This window comes from Lonchura striata, chromosome 2, assembly GCF_046129695.1.
Source record: "Lonchura striata isolate bLonStr1 chromosome 2, bLonStr1.mat, whole genome shotgun sequence".
In the NCBI taxonomy this organism is placed as follows: domain Eukaryota; kingdom Metazoa; phylum Chordata; class Aves; order Passeriformes; family Estrildidae; genus Lonchura; species Lonchura striata.
In genome coordinates, this window is record NC_134604.1 from 11,745,649 (window position 1) to 11,762,625 (window position 16,977).

At 36.1% G+C, this 16,977-nt stretch overlaps 1 protein-coding gene across 1 annotated transcript in view; it reads right to left on the reverse strand.

The window, feature by feature from the left end:
- The window catches only part of GBE1 (1,4-alpha-glucan branching enzyme 1), a 138,406-nt gene that overhangs the window by 104,481 nt on the left and 16,948 nt on the right, over window positions 1–16,977 (reverse strand). Inside the window, exon 2 of the mRNA XM_031505937.2 lies at window positions 1,144–1,313. Within this exon, the coding sequence (XP_031361797.1) occupies window positions 1,144–1,313 (170 nt within the window). The remainder of the gene's footprint in view (window positions 1–1,143; window positions 1,314–16,977) is intronic.

A 16,977-nucleotide genomic window follows, 5' to 3' on the forward strand; every position in this document is an offset into this window, starting at 1 on the left:
ACTTCTGCATCAAAACCAGGATTTTTTCTTTTTTAAGTAAAAACCTGCCTAAAATAGAGATTGTCCTTTTGATGGTTTCCTCAGACAGGAGTAGAGAATGGCCAACATTTAGCTTTGTGTTTGAGCAGAAGCAGTTAACTGTTTCAAAGGACTTTTTTTATCATATTGCTTCTTTGCAATATAAATACACTGAACACTCCCTAGATGAGTATTTTGGCAATATCAAAGTCAGATAAATAAAACTGCACGCGTCTGAAACACAATTAAATGAACAAAATAATTTCACAGATAAAGTCCCGTTCAGTAAAAACCAGCAATGCAAGACCTAGTACTTTGGCAGACCCAACTGAAGAGAGAGTAGAGGTGAAAGGGAAAAACAGAACAAAGCTCTCTGAAATCCTAAACAAAAAGGAGAGCAAGGAATTGTATGGCAGGATTGAAGAACAATGATGAATGTCACTTTCATCTAAAATTTTTACAATTTACATTAAAGTGTACCTAGCCTTCAAATAAAAAGCAAATTTATATTTTCCTTTCAAATTCAAAGGGAATAGTCTTCTTGGTTCTCAGAGCAAGCAAAGCAATTCTTCCATGTAACACTGCCACCTTAAATTCTGCTAATGTCTTTCTTTTTCTGCCCTCTCAAAAAAAGAGTAGCTACTCTATCAGTAATATTTAGTTTGATTTTAGGCTACCATTTTCCAGCAGAACTTGTGTCTAAATTCTCAGGATGGGTGAGAATTCTCAAGGGCCTTAGTCCTTAGACAACACTGTTGCTTTATCAGTATAAGAAGATGAAGCAAATTATTTCCTTATTATTTTTGCATCCCTGCATATAGGTTTATAACAGTCTAGTTATAAAGCTTTAAAAAGAACTTCATGAAGTTTAGATACAACCTCGAGTTGCAGTGTGATCCAGTGTGACATGAGTCATTGCCTTTGGGGTATTAAAAAATGCCTAACACTGACCATGCAACAGAAACACATCTTCATAAAATAAGAGGAAAATATTATCCATTTAAGCCATAGCATACATATTTTACTATCAGAATTTCATAATTGTGACAAAACAGTCTTTAAAAGAAGAGAATATTGATGTAAAACATTGTGCAGGGGAGAAGAAATTTTCCTAAGAATACTTACTGAAGTCACCTGCAAGAAACACTGCTTCTGCTCCTGGTGCCCACTCTTTGCAGTATATTCCACCATCCGCAAGTTGGTTAACTCCAAAGGTTTTGTAACTTTTGGTAAATTTATCAAGGCCGCCTTCACTTTCCTCAATGTTCTTCAAGTGGTTATAAAACAGAGAATACCTTGCAATGAAAACAGAGAACATGTTTCAGAAAGATTAGCAAGTGTTTATCTTACATTAACTAGTGTAAAAACCTAAAAAAAAATTAAATGAAACACACTAACACAGGATTCACTGCTTTCTACTGGAATAGAAAGAAAAAAAAAAATCAAATACAAACCATGCAATTTTTTCCATGGTTGTTACACAGTCTAAAATTGCAATCTTTGTGTTTGTCAGTGCTTTCTCTACTTTAAAGGAACATTTTGCACTTTCAGACTAAAACTACAATTCCTGATTGGCAGTCAAGAAATCCCACTATTACTACACAACAGGAGAACTTCACACTCTGAACAGCCTAGCACTTTTCCTTCCATCTTATTAATATCAGACACAACCCTCCTAGGGAGAGCTGGATAGGCCTGCCACATCTCTCACAGCCAGTTTTAATAGACAAGACAATCTCAGGCCATTGAAAAGTTTGCAGTACAGCATGTCAGCATGGACAAACCCATCTGCTCCTTGCAGAAAGGGGCTCATTAGGTAACCTCTTTACAGAGATATCAGCAAGACTTTGCAGTCAGTCCCTGACACCACAAAGATTTGGAAAAAATTACAGCTTCATAAAAGTAATTATTTGGACCATACCCTACTTACACCAATAGGAACTGAAATGCCCTAAAACTCTAGCATAAACCTTTGACTGTAACAGCTTAAGATTTTTTTTGACACATTTTGCTATGTTTTCTCCACTACCTGGAATTGATGGCAACATCAGGGGAACCAATATAAGCAAGATAGTCAACTTTGACCACTAAATTATGAGCTTTTTTGTGCAAGAGCACAGCTAAAAGCTTCAGTTGAGCATCTAATTAATGCTACCTGTACAATTTTTTTGGTTTGTTTTCAGTAAGACACTCTTGAAGTAAATCAGAAATGTGTTTTTTCATAAATGGTCAAGTCTTCTGAAGTGTATAAAAACCTGTAAGAACCCCAGCAAAACCAAACTTGTCAGCCTTATTACACTTTCTACATTTTGCAATAGGAAATAGAAACACTAAATCAGCACTATGGAATAGCACCTTGTTGCTTAAAGAAAAAGAAGTCTGTTTGCAATGTCAGGACTTAGAACTCTGTGATTCATTGCAATGTTCTGACTTTTTTAGCCCTTAATTATTTTAAAGTAGAATAATAAAATGTCTAATTACTAGTTAAGGTAAACAGCACTACCTGTATTAATACGGAGTACTATGACTACTATTACAGTTAACTTTCCAGTGAGTTTTTATTATTTTATTATTAGACTGATGGTCATCTTGAAAGGGAGAAAGATTTGAAAATGCCTCCAGGATGCACTGTAGCAAATACACTCATAACTATTTTTGCCCATCCACCTGCATTATTCCTTTAAAATTTGCTCATGGGTATAATCCTCAGAAGTGCATTACCAACTACTACTGCTCTGATAATCAATTTCTTGAGGGAAAATATTTTGTCAGATTTCCAACTATAAGTGTATCATACATATATATATATATATATACACACACAAACTCAGTTGATTGACTTACATTTTAAACAGCTGCAATGACAAAGATTTATATAAAGCTTAAATACAGAAACAGAGCAAGTCACAAATACCCTCAGAATTTCAATATCTATCATCTGGTAAATTCAAATTACTCTATTTTTGAAGGGTTCTCCTCAGGGAAAAAAATAAAACAACCCCTACAGCTTTGAAATGTAAGTCATTCTTTAATATAGTGTATGATACAAGAAGTACAGTTATATACATATCGATATATATTTTGTCTGTGCACATATATTTAATTGGTTAAGGAAAAAAAATATATAACAAGAAGTCTATTTGGAGTGTTACCTGCAAATCTATGTTTCTCTGCCATACATAAGCTGTTTAAAAATTGCTGCCTGTCCCATGTATTGCTTCCACCTTGTTCCACTGTGGCTGAAGCAGGATCTGTTTTACTATGGGTAGCTGCTGTAACTTCAGAGAAGACGTAACTGAAGCAATGAGCTTGACACACATAAAATAGAAGAGGGAGTTTTGAAATATGTAATCTAACCAAAATTATTCTTCTTCCCCCTTTTGCCACAAATACATTGTTACAGCTTTAAGAATGTGGTATTTCAGAAAGTAAAAGGAGAAGTGAGCTTAATTTTTAAACAAAATTCAGTCACAAACCTTTGAAAGCTGCAGAAGAAGGAAATTAATCCTTTATACCAGAGAAGAACATCAGGCCATAAAGAAGGACTGAAATTTCAGCACAGAAAAGAAAAAAGGCTACAATTCACTTCACATCAGCTAGAGGTGCAATACATGCCACTGGCCTACTCCTCTTCCTCAACATGACCCCTTCCTAGGAATCAAACCCATTCACCTCATGCAGAAGAAATAATCATCTAGCAAATTCAGGATTTGTATGTGGGATGGATAAAAATGGACTTTCAGAAAGCACTTATGTGATTCTGTGCCTTTGGGAAAAAAATCAGTAATACAGACATTGTAAACTCTCGATTTTTGTTATAAATGCACTAAGAACACCCACTGCTTCAATTTTTGCCTTTCAGTAAATTCAGAGTTTAAGCAAACCATGACACAAATAAACTATGGCAGTTAATATATGAAATTATCATGAGTATCACTGTAAAAAAAAAGACTATTCTTTGCTCAATTTGCAAAGAGTGGTGAGCAAGATTACATGCTCAATAAATTATTTTTGGGAGGAGAGGCAGGGGAGGCAAGAAAGGGAACATATTAGAAGAATTGTTGAGCAAGGATGTATAACATTTTTACAATGGCTTTTTATACAGGATAGACTTGGAACAAGCAACACAGCATCATGTACATTGAGTAAGAATGCTCCTTCTATTTGTTCAGAAGCATGCTGTTTTTAATAGACTAAGTTAATTCAGTTATAATTGCTGCATCACATTGCAGACAGATTTTTTGCAACAACTAGTGTTCTCTGTAATTGATTTAAAATTATAATCTAGAAAGAATTTATTCTTTTTAACCACCTCCTGAGATTATGCAGTTTGCGCAAAGCTCACCAAAAAATTCACCAACTCCTGAAATGGATCAATTACTTTTACTATGAACTATTCCAAAAACTCATCTCAGGAGATGAAATACTTCTGGACACAGAACAACATTACTTGTCACAGAAGGCTTTGTAAAACAGCAGAAAGGTCTTGTAAAGCAGCAACTGTAGCCTGTTGCTTCTTTGAAGGAAAGCACTGAATTAAGTACATGCTCACGTCCAGATTTAGGGAACTTTAGGGTTTTGTGTTCATGGTATTTCATTTCTACATTCCTACGGCTTGTTGAACAGTGGTTTTTTATCTTCCAAAGTGACACCCCAGGATTACACACAGAAAAAGACAGGAATTTTTTGTTGTTGTTGTTCAACCAATTCCTAATATTTATATTGTTCACTAATAGCATACAAGTCTTAATACCAGAGATAAACAATTGATTAATATTACATTTTGTAATTTCTTCTTCAACATTGAAAGTTATGTCAGGTTCAGCTATGCAAGATATGCATATATATACTTCTATGACAAACTCTGAATGCATTTTGTAAGTGAGAATCTCAACATTCTGGACATGGGAACAACCTCAGCATCTAGAGCTGTAAGTCACAACAAAAGACTGACTTCTGCCTTCATACTTTTCAAGTTCTCAGAGACTGCAAAGTCTGTTAACATTTTGCAATATCTGAGTGTTAATGTGAGGAGTGTTAACTGGTGAGGATTACAAGGATTACACTGTACTCAACTATGACTTGAAAAGTACAACCATTACATTTGGGACAAAATAAACCTAAACTGAGCAACAAGAAGATCTACAGAATTTCTGAACAGAGCATCTGAATGAACTGAAAGGTGTAGCACATTAGGTCCTTTACTACAGGTACAGCAACACAAATCTGACAAGTGCAGGCAGCAGAAGTGGGGCTGCTTATGGTGAACTCCTGGCTCCTGGAGCTTTTACGACAGAGTTTTCAAGTCCCATATTCATTCATCTAGCCTCTGTTAATATATCAATGCTTCTTAAAACTGAAATTGTTGCCTTCAGACTTACTGAAAAGATTTTCAGTCTTAACATTAGCCCAAGAACACTGACTACCCAGATTGAAACAAAATACTACTCTGTTTCCAAATACTTTTACACCAACATTGTTGCCCTCCCCATCATTAGTTCAGTGTGAAACATTGGTAATTGTAAACATCACCTGAAACACGGTCACAACAGTCTTTTCCTATTGTTACATTCATAATTTGTAACACAGAATTGCTTTAAATCCCATGCTTCATATGCAGCTTTGCTTGAAGCCTTACAACAGAAGCGTAGGAATTGGCTGACTTTCCATAGAAGCAGGATTAAAACATCAAACATGAATTACTATAACGGCTATCCAGTAAACAAATATTCTGCCAAAAAATAGCCTTCCAAGTAAACACAGTATTACATCAGCAACCACTTCAAGAATTGACATGTCAGGTAAGCACTTATTCCTCATACTTGTCACTGAAACACCCTCAAATATTTTGTTTTATAGATACCTATACAACTAAAACTTATGCAGTAGAAGTAAAGAGTTCTCAATTTAATGCTAAACTATAAACCCTTACACCAAAAAGCATAATGTTCTATATATTCTGTAATTTTGATATGCAAACACCCTGGTTCTGCAGTTCCTATAACCACTAAGTTAGTTCAACTATTGAACTCATTAAAAGTCTCAGGTTAAAATTGTGGTTAAAATAGAATAAAGACTATCAAAAACCTCAATATGGAGCATAAGAAAAATAAAGCTAAGCTTCTCCTTCCTCCCCAAAGTCGACTGCTTTATTGAAATATGACTTTTGGCAGATTATTGAAGAGTCTGATGGTAAGTCAAAGCACTGAGTTATAGCTCCACATAAACCTTTCACATCTTTATTCTTCCAAACAGAAGAGGTACTCACTCCTTCCTGGCCACGTCATAAAATATCAAAGAGGTATTGTAGTATTTTAAACTTTTAAATTTAACCAGATTAGCTTTAGTTTCTCAGGAATCACACGAATCTAAACAGAAACTAATATAACCAAAAAGGCCTTGGCAGCATACAAGATACTGTCATTTAAAGAGGCTGGTCCTGAATGCCAAGAAGGCTGCAAAACTTCAAGATATTTTTATGTCCACTCATGTTTTTTTACAAAGCTGTTGTTATTGCAGGTTATAGAACAGTCAGCTTACAGTAAAACCTGTGGTGACAACACCAAAATTAGTGATTTTAGCCCCTCTTCTGCTTATGATGCTGGTTTTAGTAGCTATTAATCTTTTATGTCCACATCAGCTTTTTGGTCATAGTTTATTTCTACAGTATTGGTCCCTTATTAATGTTAATTTATTCAAAAGATAAAAGCAAGTAGGACAGATGGACAGACTTTGAAAATGGTATCTGATATCCATACAGAAAGCCCAATTCTGCAGATACCAAAGGGAACAGGAGATGAAAGAAAACACAAAGTAAGGTACTCTCTGTAACCAAATCCTCAATTTTCCAGCAAGTACAAACATTTAAATTAATGTCAGTGTCATGGACCATAGCCCATAGCTTTATGGGGTTGTTCAAATTACCTCTTTCTAATATTGCTAATCACTTTGAAGATGTAGTTACAAAGACTTGCACTAACACCAGAGCCAGTGCAGAGTCCCTGCTCAGATAAGTGAGGCCCCGATTCTCATCTTCCCCTTTAGTCTGTAGCCAGTTATTTCCTCAGTCTCTCATCATTCAACTGGTTAGAAAGGAATGGATTGCAGGAAGACTGAGGTAGGAGAGATAAAGGTCTTCCTGAAGCAAGTTTCTGCAGCCCAGCAAATGAAAGGCACCAGACCACCCTGAACTAGAATAACACAATACAAGTAAATTCCTGCTGGCAGTTTCTTCAATTTCATTTGTCACTAGTGAAAATATACCAAAACTTTGGGTTTAACTTCATTCTTTTCTCCACCCCTGTCATGCACTTTTCATTTGGCTATTCAGAGTATTACACAGAGTAACCACACTTCAGGAAAATAGGAAGTAAAGGCATAGTAAATCTTGGGTAGGTATGACTACTTGAGAACAACAGATTTACAGCATTTTTAACTTTTACCAATTTTATTGCTGCAGTTGACTGACTCGCACTTTCTGCAAGCAAATTGTGTCCCATTCATGAAATCTTTTTAGATTAGGGACCATCAACAACATGTAACTCACATGGCCTTTGAAGCATTAGAACAAGTCAGAGAGAGATCCTTTAGAAGCACAAGACAGCCATGGATGATGTTTATAAAGATCCAGGAGATGACCACTTAATTTTGTTTTACTGCAGGTTAAAAGTGAAGTTATTACATGATTCTTAAATCACCATCTTAAGACATTTCCCCATAGCTAAATCTGAATTCCCCAAATGTTCTAATTGCTCCACTCACAAACTTGTTCACTACAACGCAATTTGCCTCTCCTCCAGCATCAGAGGCAATTTAAAACACACTTTTAGCTGAAAACTAAGACTTCTGCAGGTTGGCCAATGGCATTAAGGTCTTTTCAGGACTAACAAAATCAACAGTTACCCAAATTGAGGATATAGTTATTCCAATAAGGAACTTACACAGTTAAATAATTTTTGTTGTAATTCCTACCAAAAATGTTTTTTACTAGCTACTAGAAGATCATCCAGAAGAGAACTTGTAACAGTGAGCAAGAAAGGCAAAAGCCTGAAAAAACACTTTTCCAAATTTTCTCTACATGGCAGATAATGAATAATTCCCAATTCTCTTTGGATGCTTCATGATTTCAGAATGCTGAGGTAAAGCATCTATGCATAGAACACTAATGTAGTTCACATCTCAAACTAAATCCAGCATCAAAAATTAAGAAAGATTTCCTTGGGATAAATAATGCATAATCACTTGCTCTGTTGAAAGCCATCAACACAAAACAAGGTATCTGATTCACCATTACCTCCTTACAAAATAATCTGAAGCACAATGACACGCAAGTCAAGCCCTAACAAAAAGTCTTGTATGTAAAAGCACTACAAAATATGGAAAAAGGGGAACTATATATTTTCCTGACATCCTACCAGCAATTTCTAGCAAAGATGTAAAGACCTATAAACTGTGAGGTGTAATATGGATAAATATCATTTCACAGTATTTTAGCAAGAAGATTATTTGTTGCTGACCAGCAGCAGCTTCCCTGCTTTAGCCATTAAGGTAACTTAGTGGCTTTGGCAGCATTTGACAGCTGTAATGTTTTTGCCTTCAGCATTGGAATGAACACACACAGCTCTCAATTCAGAACCAAATGCAGGAGAGATTACAAGATGTACCAAATGCAAATGTAATGCAATCAATTATCAACAATTGCTCCACTGCCTTATCTAAACCAATCCCAATCCTAAAAACAATCCCCCTCCCACCACCTCCCCGTGGCCAATATTTAGAGGTTCCCTTATATGCACTCCTGTTCATCTCTCACCTACTTCAGTTTATTAGAAACACACGGATGCACCTCACAGGGTAAGTGTAACAAATTACTAGTGTTTAGAAGGACCAAGAAGCATTTTCTTTCCATCAGAAGCCCAGCAAACTACTTAGAGACATCAATTCCAGGAGAGAAAAAGAAAGAACTGTGCACATATCAACACTTCCTACAAGAAAGCCATTTACTTTAACCCTCTAATAGAATAAAAGGTATATAGTAATTATTTAAAATGAAAAAACTAAAGCATACATTCCTCAAGGAGCAAAGTAAGCAAAAAAAAAAAATTAAAAACAAACAAACAAAAAAAAACAACCACAGACAAATCCCCAAACCTACAACCTCCTGTACAGCTATGTATATTCTGTATCTGCCAAAGCAGTCAAGACAGATTTTCTATCATGAGGGCACAGTCTAAATAAGACAGCAATTACAAAATAATGAGAGTTCTATATGTTTTTTCTCAATGTGTAAGGAGACAAATATACCAGCAGCATACTTCATTTATTTAGGTATAGGATTTCTTCATTTCATAGTCATTGTCCCACTATTCCTCTGCTAAGTAGTCTTTATAATGCATGAATTGTACACTACAGCCCCTCTTTTAGCTATAATAATTTGCTTCACCGTTGTGATGGTATCTGAAGTTGATGGAGTTTCTGGAATTAATGTAACTACAGAGAAACCTCATCACATCTGAGCAGAAAGCTACAGAAACACAGCGACAGATTTTCTCAGAATCGGTAGACTGAGGCTGCGTTAGCTCATGTTTCATATTACACAAGAGAAAATAAACTGAAAGGTCAGTTGAACAGTTACAGCATTGCCCTTTTCCAAGGTAATCAGCAGAGCATGTAGCAAAGACGTGAACACAAGCGTGACTGGAACGACAGTAGCTGATAAAGAGGCTCTTGCTGCCAGAAGTAGTGGGACAAGGCACTGCTCTCTCTCAGTGGCTGTCAAGGAGTGGGGCACACTGAACACCTTACTTCACTAGCTCTGATTTATTGCTTTAATTTGAAATTGTGTTCTTGCTAAACATTCAGGTTTCCATGATGCCGAAACACACTAAAAAATGTAATGCTGAACATTAATCACATTCACGGATAACCTACAGGAACAATATAATTATTAATTTGTTTGTAATATGGACACAACTGAGTCAAATATTCATCTGGTTTACTAACACATTTTTATTATAAATTCACAAATTCTTCTTGTTATTCAGTACTGTTTAACTGGAAACCAAAGATTAGATTTTCTCCCCATGCTAAAAGCAGCTTATTGTTCCTCTTCTAAGCATGTATTTATTTACTAGTAGAATATTCAAAACTGTTTCTAATCATATCAATAAATGCTTAAAAGCACCTTAATCTTGAAAGAATTCAGATGTTTTATTTACCAGAACTCATTTTAATGAAGCTGTAAACAACAGCTTATCAATTCCCATTTGATTCCACTGCTAGCTATTGCTAACAGACCCCCTTTGTGTTAGCAGAAATCAAGGTCTAGTTTGGAGGAAAGAGTCAGGGATTACTACACCACTACAAAGCTGCTGGGATCAAAACAAAGTCACAGTGCAAGAGACTTCAGGGAAAAAACAGAATTTTTGAAAAAAAAAAACTACATTCTTCTCTTGGTGGTCAAGTGCTATTAATTCTTGCAGGACTTCAGTAACCTGGAAACAGCAGTTGTTATCATTTCTAAAACATTTACTTGTGTGGTGAGAACGAGCTCACACACCTCCTACTGCTGTAAAAGCCCTGCACAGTGACAAAATAATAGACTTCAATAACCCTTGAATTCTGTTTTAAAGCTGGTTTGTATATTGTGGGTTTGGGTTTTTTATTAGCTTGCCACAGCAGCAAACATAAGACATGAGTTTCTTTTCAAACTTGGCTTTCAAGTCTGCTGCATTAGTTTGACTTCCATATTGAAAAGCTGCAAGAACATTAACTGCAATAAATTAATCTCAACATTTATCTTTCTAAATAAATCCACAAGAAATTAAAACTGAAAGTTTTGTCTACTAAACAGAATAATAAAAAAAAATATTTTAAATCAGAAGTCAGAACTCCTGATTTATTTGAAATAACACACCAGATATTCCTCACTACCTTTGCCACTCATCCCACTTTGGCAGAAACAGGATGGAGTAAGAATTGTTATTTGAATTCCCTGACAGAAAACTGCCCAGCTGCTCTAGCTACTGCTTCATTGCTCATTTCCACAAGTCTTATTTCACCTCTCTTAAAAATAAACTCCAGAACTTAAAAAGGAAGTCATGATATACTGGATAAGATCAACCACTTGTATATTCAAACTACTGTATAGGTCACTATTTGAAAGATATGGTAAAAAGTTAAATAAAAATTATTATCCTTTATAAATATCAAACAAACACAACCTACCCTTACTATAGGATTGTTTCTTTGTCAAACTTGAAGCAGATTTAAATGGACAGCCATCTTAAGAAACTGTCAAAAAGATGGTTTGATAAAAGGTACCTACAGCAACACCTGGATTCTTTACTGCCTCTCCAAATCTTTCTCCCTGTAACAATTTTCCTCTCCATAAACCTACAGTATTCCACCTAACTAAATAACCCCTTACATTCTATTAGTCTTAGAACGTGTATGTACTTGTACATCATCTAAAAGACATGATTTGTTTTCTTTTTGTCATGCACAAACATATACTGCCAATCCCTCTGTCATGCACACAAATATCCTGCCATTGTATGTTTCTTCCTGGCCTTTGTTTGTCATCATCCACTTTTTATTTACCTCTGTATTTTATTGTAACAAACAAAACTTCACAGTACTCCAGGAGAGAAAAGCCTGCATGAGATTTTTACACAGCATCATAACTAGAAAAAACAAGTATTAAACATGGAATGAGAAGGAAGGACTATTGCTTTTATTACTGACCACCATGCCAGCTTTGATCAGCCATCACTGATTTGATCAGGGAATGTTGTCTCTGCAGGCTCAGGAGCTGTGGGGGCTGTTCACACAGACCACACATTCAACTCCCCCAGCACGCCTGCTCTGCTTGATGGCCTCCCTGCAATGCCTGGGAAAAGCAGCCTTTTGAGAAGATCATTTTAAGGGAGAAAAAGTCACCTGTAGAGATTGGGAAATAAGATCTGGGATATTTGGGGTGGGGGGTGAACACCATTATCACATCAGCTCCAGTCACCTCAGCAGAGGCACCACAGTGGCTTCACAGCACAAACTTTTCTAAATTTAATTCTTAACTGCTTTCACTGCAGACAGGACCAACAAGGGAAACCAGGCACTCAAACATTTATACAGTCCACAATGCCAAGTCTTCATAATTTACCATCAATGTACTAGAAGTATAATTAGACCTTGTGTACTTGAGAAATGTCTGTAACTAGTCCCAGGCAATCAAGACCATTCCCACAGGAGCCAAGTAATCCAAAAGCAAGTACTGTTGTTAAGGGCTGCTATGAGCAGTTTGTGACATTCATGGCCAACATTTTCAAGGTGCAGTCTAAACACTGTTTATTCCAGACTTCAGTTAGAATGAATAGCTGAGGTAAGAAATACTAGCCATTAACAAGTTTGTATTATCCAAAAAAAGCAAACATCAGATTTTCCAAGTTGCTATACTGAAAATTTTAACCTTTATCAAAAACAGGACACTTCTGACTTGTGAAACACTAAGGTACCATATCTCTTTCACATAATCTCTAATCTGACTAAAACTGTATGATTTGCTGCATCACCCAAAACTGTTAAGCATGCAGAAAAAACACATTGGATTCATCCCACATAGCCTCTTCCACATGATTTAAGCTCCAAAATACATATGACACATTTACAAAACACCCCCCTTCTGATGGGATTGCAGCTGTACTGGATGTTAGGGAGGGCCCAATAATTTTAGACATCATTTACTTGGCAGCCTCCAAGCATGAGAGTCTTTTCTACAATGTGACTTATCTGTCACAACATTAGAAAGCGTATGATTCAATTTTTGAATTGATATGACTAAAGAAAATTGCAAACAAAATACAGGGGAGAGTATCAACTAGTACTTCATTACTATGCAACACTCATCTCTTAATAACTCAAGGCACATCAAGACAGTGAAGTTTACAGCAGAATTTTAAATATCTGAAGTAACTAGAGACAGAGAAAACCACTTGCAGCAATTCACAGCAGAACTACAAACTTAGAAAGTGTGGTATTACCAGGTTAGTCATCCTGATACACTGATACAGGTATAACTAGTCTTACTATGAAATACTAGTGAGAAAACTTCTGAGATGATGGAATAAACCCTTATCTAATATTAGGAGTTAGGAAATAGAAGATGAACAATTTATTTACTGGGTAGATAAAATTTGGTTTCTGCAATTTCAGATTCATCTTGTCTGCTTAAGACTATATGCACCTCCTAAAACTACTTAAGTTAAAGCTATTTTTCATATAAAATTTTGACATAAGCTTTGTTTATACAAAACCTTTTTTGTAAAGAATTAATATTATTAAGCACTCACTACAGATGGATAAGCTTAAACAGCAAATATGTTGAGCAACATAGTAATTGATTATACGTTGGTAAGAATTTTCCTTTTTAGTAATTTCCCATGCATTATGACATTCTTATGACTTCTTAGAGTATTTTTTTCTCTTTATAAAGGAACCTACAATTTGCACTGAATTACCTGCTTGAAAAGCTGTATTTTAAAGTACCTATCTTTAAAGAACAAAATAGAAAAAGCAGCGTACTATAGTCTTGATTGAAAAACGTAAGTATGTATATGATTATCTGCAAATCTGATTGATTACATCCCCTCTCCCACCTGAAACTCATACAACAGAACATAAAAGTAATATGTCTTTTACTGGAACTAAGCCTAGAAAACACTACCACCTCCAATTTCCAGCCTGGAGAACTGCCAAAGGAAAACCTACAGACTGAGCCAAGCCAAGCAGGTTAGTCCCAAAGCTTCAGTCAGCACAGCCTCCTTATTTGAGGTCAACTTGATATCCACCAGCACAAGGGAATAACAAAGCAGAAAAATCATGAGCCAAAAAACTTCAAGTGTTCAGAGTTTTTTTAGGAAATTAATGTCTTAATTTGTGAGCTACACATGAAGAATAAAGCTGGTAATAATGATACTAATACTTCCAAGACATCAAGGAAGAAAAACAGTACTGTTAGCTATGCAAAGAATTAATGTGTTTAATTTTCTTATCACCTTTTATTCTTTGCATCAGAGTAGCCTGGCTATTTATTATTCAAGAAATAAATGTATAACTTTTATACTGCATATAACTCTCCCAAAAAGCCATAATTAAACTTTTCCTTCTACTCTTTGAGATCTTGAACTCACATTCAGCATTTACAAAGCTACACATACATTGCCATCTATACCATAATCACCTATTCTTTCCCTCTCAACACATACAGTTTGTGCACTGCCAATCAGAAGCCTTTTTCAATTGCCATCTGAACTGGTAAAGGATGAAAGATTTGCAAGTAAAACACATGCAAAAATTGACAGGGGGTGCCACCTAGAGAGAAGAAAATAAATATTCTCTTAGTGCCAAGGCTCCATTCCTGTAGGTTTTACATGCAAGAAAACAAAATTCTGAACAATCCAGTCCCAATAAAACATCGACCCAGTCCTAAGCAGGAGGCTGAAACACAAACAGCTTTGACAGGTCCCCTTCAACAAGAATTGTTCTCTGAACATTTAGTACTTCACATCTACTGTAGCTAGACAGTTCTGCTTGAAAAAAAATAAAATTTAAAACCACCACAAAGAACATAAGATATATCAAGCCAACAATGGAGATCACAACAAATACTAACTACAAGCACTGCAAATGCCAGAGTATTCTAATAGATCTTGCATTACTGGCAATCACATACACTCCCCCTAAGCTTGCTTTAATTTTCTTTCTTTGTGTTTCTGTATCTAGGCACACAAGAATTCCACATGACTAAAATACATAAAACCATGGAAAAAACAGCCCAGCTACTACCTCAAAAGTAGATTAGCATCTGTCTTCCTTTGAAAGGATAAAACATACCTCTACATCATCAAGGAGGGAGTCAGACAGTTTAATTCATTGTGGTGTGATGGCTAGAATTAGTGTAATGCCACACATCATGTAGCCTCTTACACAGCAAAGAGCTGTTAATAAGTACCTCTCTTATTTTTAAATCTGAAGGAAGACTGAATTCTTACAGTTATTCATTTACTCTAAGAAAAATTCATAATTATTCTGACAGGTTTGTTTTTTTTTTTAAGCTGAGCATTTAGTGCCTTTAAGAATAGCCACCCTAAATAAACTCGTAATTTATTTTAAATGTTAAGCCACAGAATGGGTGATTGTGTGATGACGTTTACAGACATCTTTGTTCAAAAGCCCTGTGTGGTGTCCCAGTGCACCACATTACACAATACCCTTGCATTTGGTTATGACAGAAAGCTTCCAGCAACACACCAGACAGATAAGGGACTTGCAGAAAGGCCCTGCCCTTCTTTCTCCCTCACAGTCCTTTAGTACAGGTCAGAGAGGCAAACACAACCCAGAACCACAGCCTCTCTCCCAAATCCAAATCACCACACAGTCCATGTGGTCACATTTTATGTCCTCCATGGAGCAAAAGCTCATTTAAGGTTTCCAGCACAAGATGTATATATCACGTGAGGAGAAGAACAATAAGCAGGGCTTGAATTTAAATGTTTTTTCCTTTACCTGCACTGGAAGGCACCCCTGTGCATGGCAGTGGGGTTGGAACTGCATGATTTTCAAGGTCCTTTCCAACCCAAACCATTTGATGATTTTAGGAAATACAACTGAAAAAAACAAATGTTCAACTTGTCAGACAGCTTCTTAAGAGACCCCTCCTAATCAAGCATAAATTTTCAGGTTGCTTACTGAGGTATAATCCACAAAAATTACATTCATGAAGGCATAGTCAGTATACATAATGAATAATTTGAACAAAAACTGATCTGGTCAACTTAAGGAGCTCAAACCAGCAATCCATCCCTCTTTCTAGTATTTAAAGGGTTGCTAGAACTGTACTGCACTCATGTGTAACACTTGACCTTTGGGGGAGTCTCCCATCTGTGTTCTCCTATATAGATCTCAACTTGCAGGCATGATACAACTCTGTTCTATTAAACCCTTTAAGAGCACACAGGACCTACTCAGCTTCTCCACCAGCCCTCCCATTTAGTTCCTCAGGCTCTCAGCACTTTCCAAGTCTAGGACAAGCAAAATGCAGGGTCCCACAACCAAGTCCTGACCTGTTCTTTGCCCACAACTTTCCCTTTTGGCAAGCCCTTCCTCCTTCCCTTCATCTCAGTTTGGAGCAAAGGCAGGCTGTGAACTCCCCAGGTAGCAGGGTCAATTTTCTCCATACAGGTCCCAAGACAAGTAAAAGTGTCCATGATACAACTATATGAATCTGACATTTCAAATAGTTCACACATAGCCAAGACACACAGGCAAAAAAAAAAGAAAAAAAAAAAACACCAAAAAAAAACACCAAAACAAAATTCATTCTATTAAAAGTTTAAGGTATCTTGAATAGAAGAGCTGTTCTTTAATTAGCTCATTATTTACATATGAAATTACTGGGCAAAACAGATAAGCACTTTCAAAGTATGTAATCTGGCAGAGGCAGAAGCCAGCAAACATGAGTGACAATGAACATGATATGGTTCATGGCATATATGTATATATAACATATGCTATAACTATGCTTAACTATCATATAACTATATGATATTTAGTTCTTCTACTAAAACAAACAGAATGCAAGGCCTAAACTTAAAAACTAAATCTTGTCTCATTGCTGGTCAGCTAGCTCTTTCTAGACCAAATTTCAGTGTCAGGCACCCTCCACTCTTCCTTTGAGAATAAATTCCAAGTAGCAAGTAGTTGCAAAGGGTTTTGTGGGGGGTTTATTTGTTGGGGTTTTTTGTTGTTGGTTGGTTGGGTTTTGGTTTGGTTTTGGTGGGAGGGTGATGGAAAAGCAGCAGTTATGGGGTTGAATGCAACAGAAACTATCTCAGCCTATTAATGATTGATTTCCTATTTTTTGTTTGTTTGTTCTCCCAGAAACAAAAATAAACTTAGTATTAA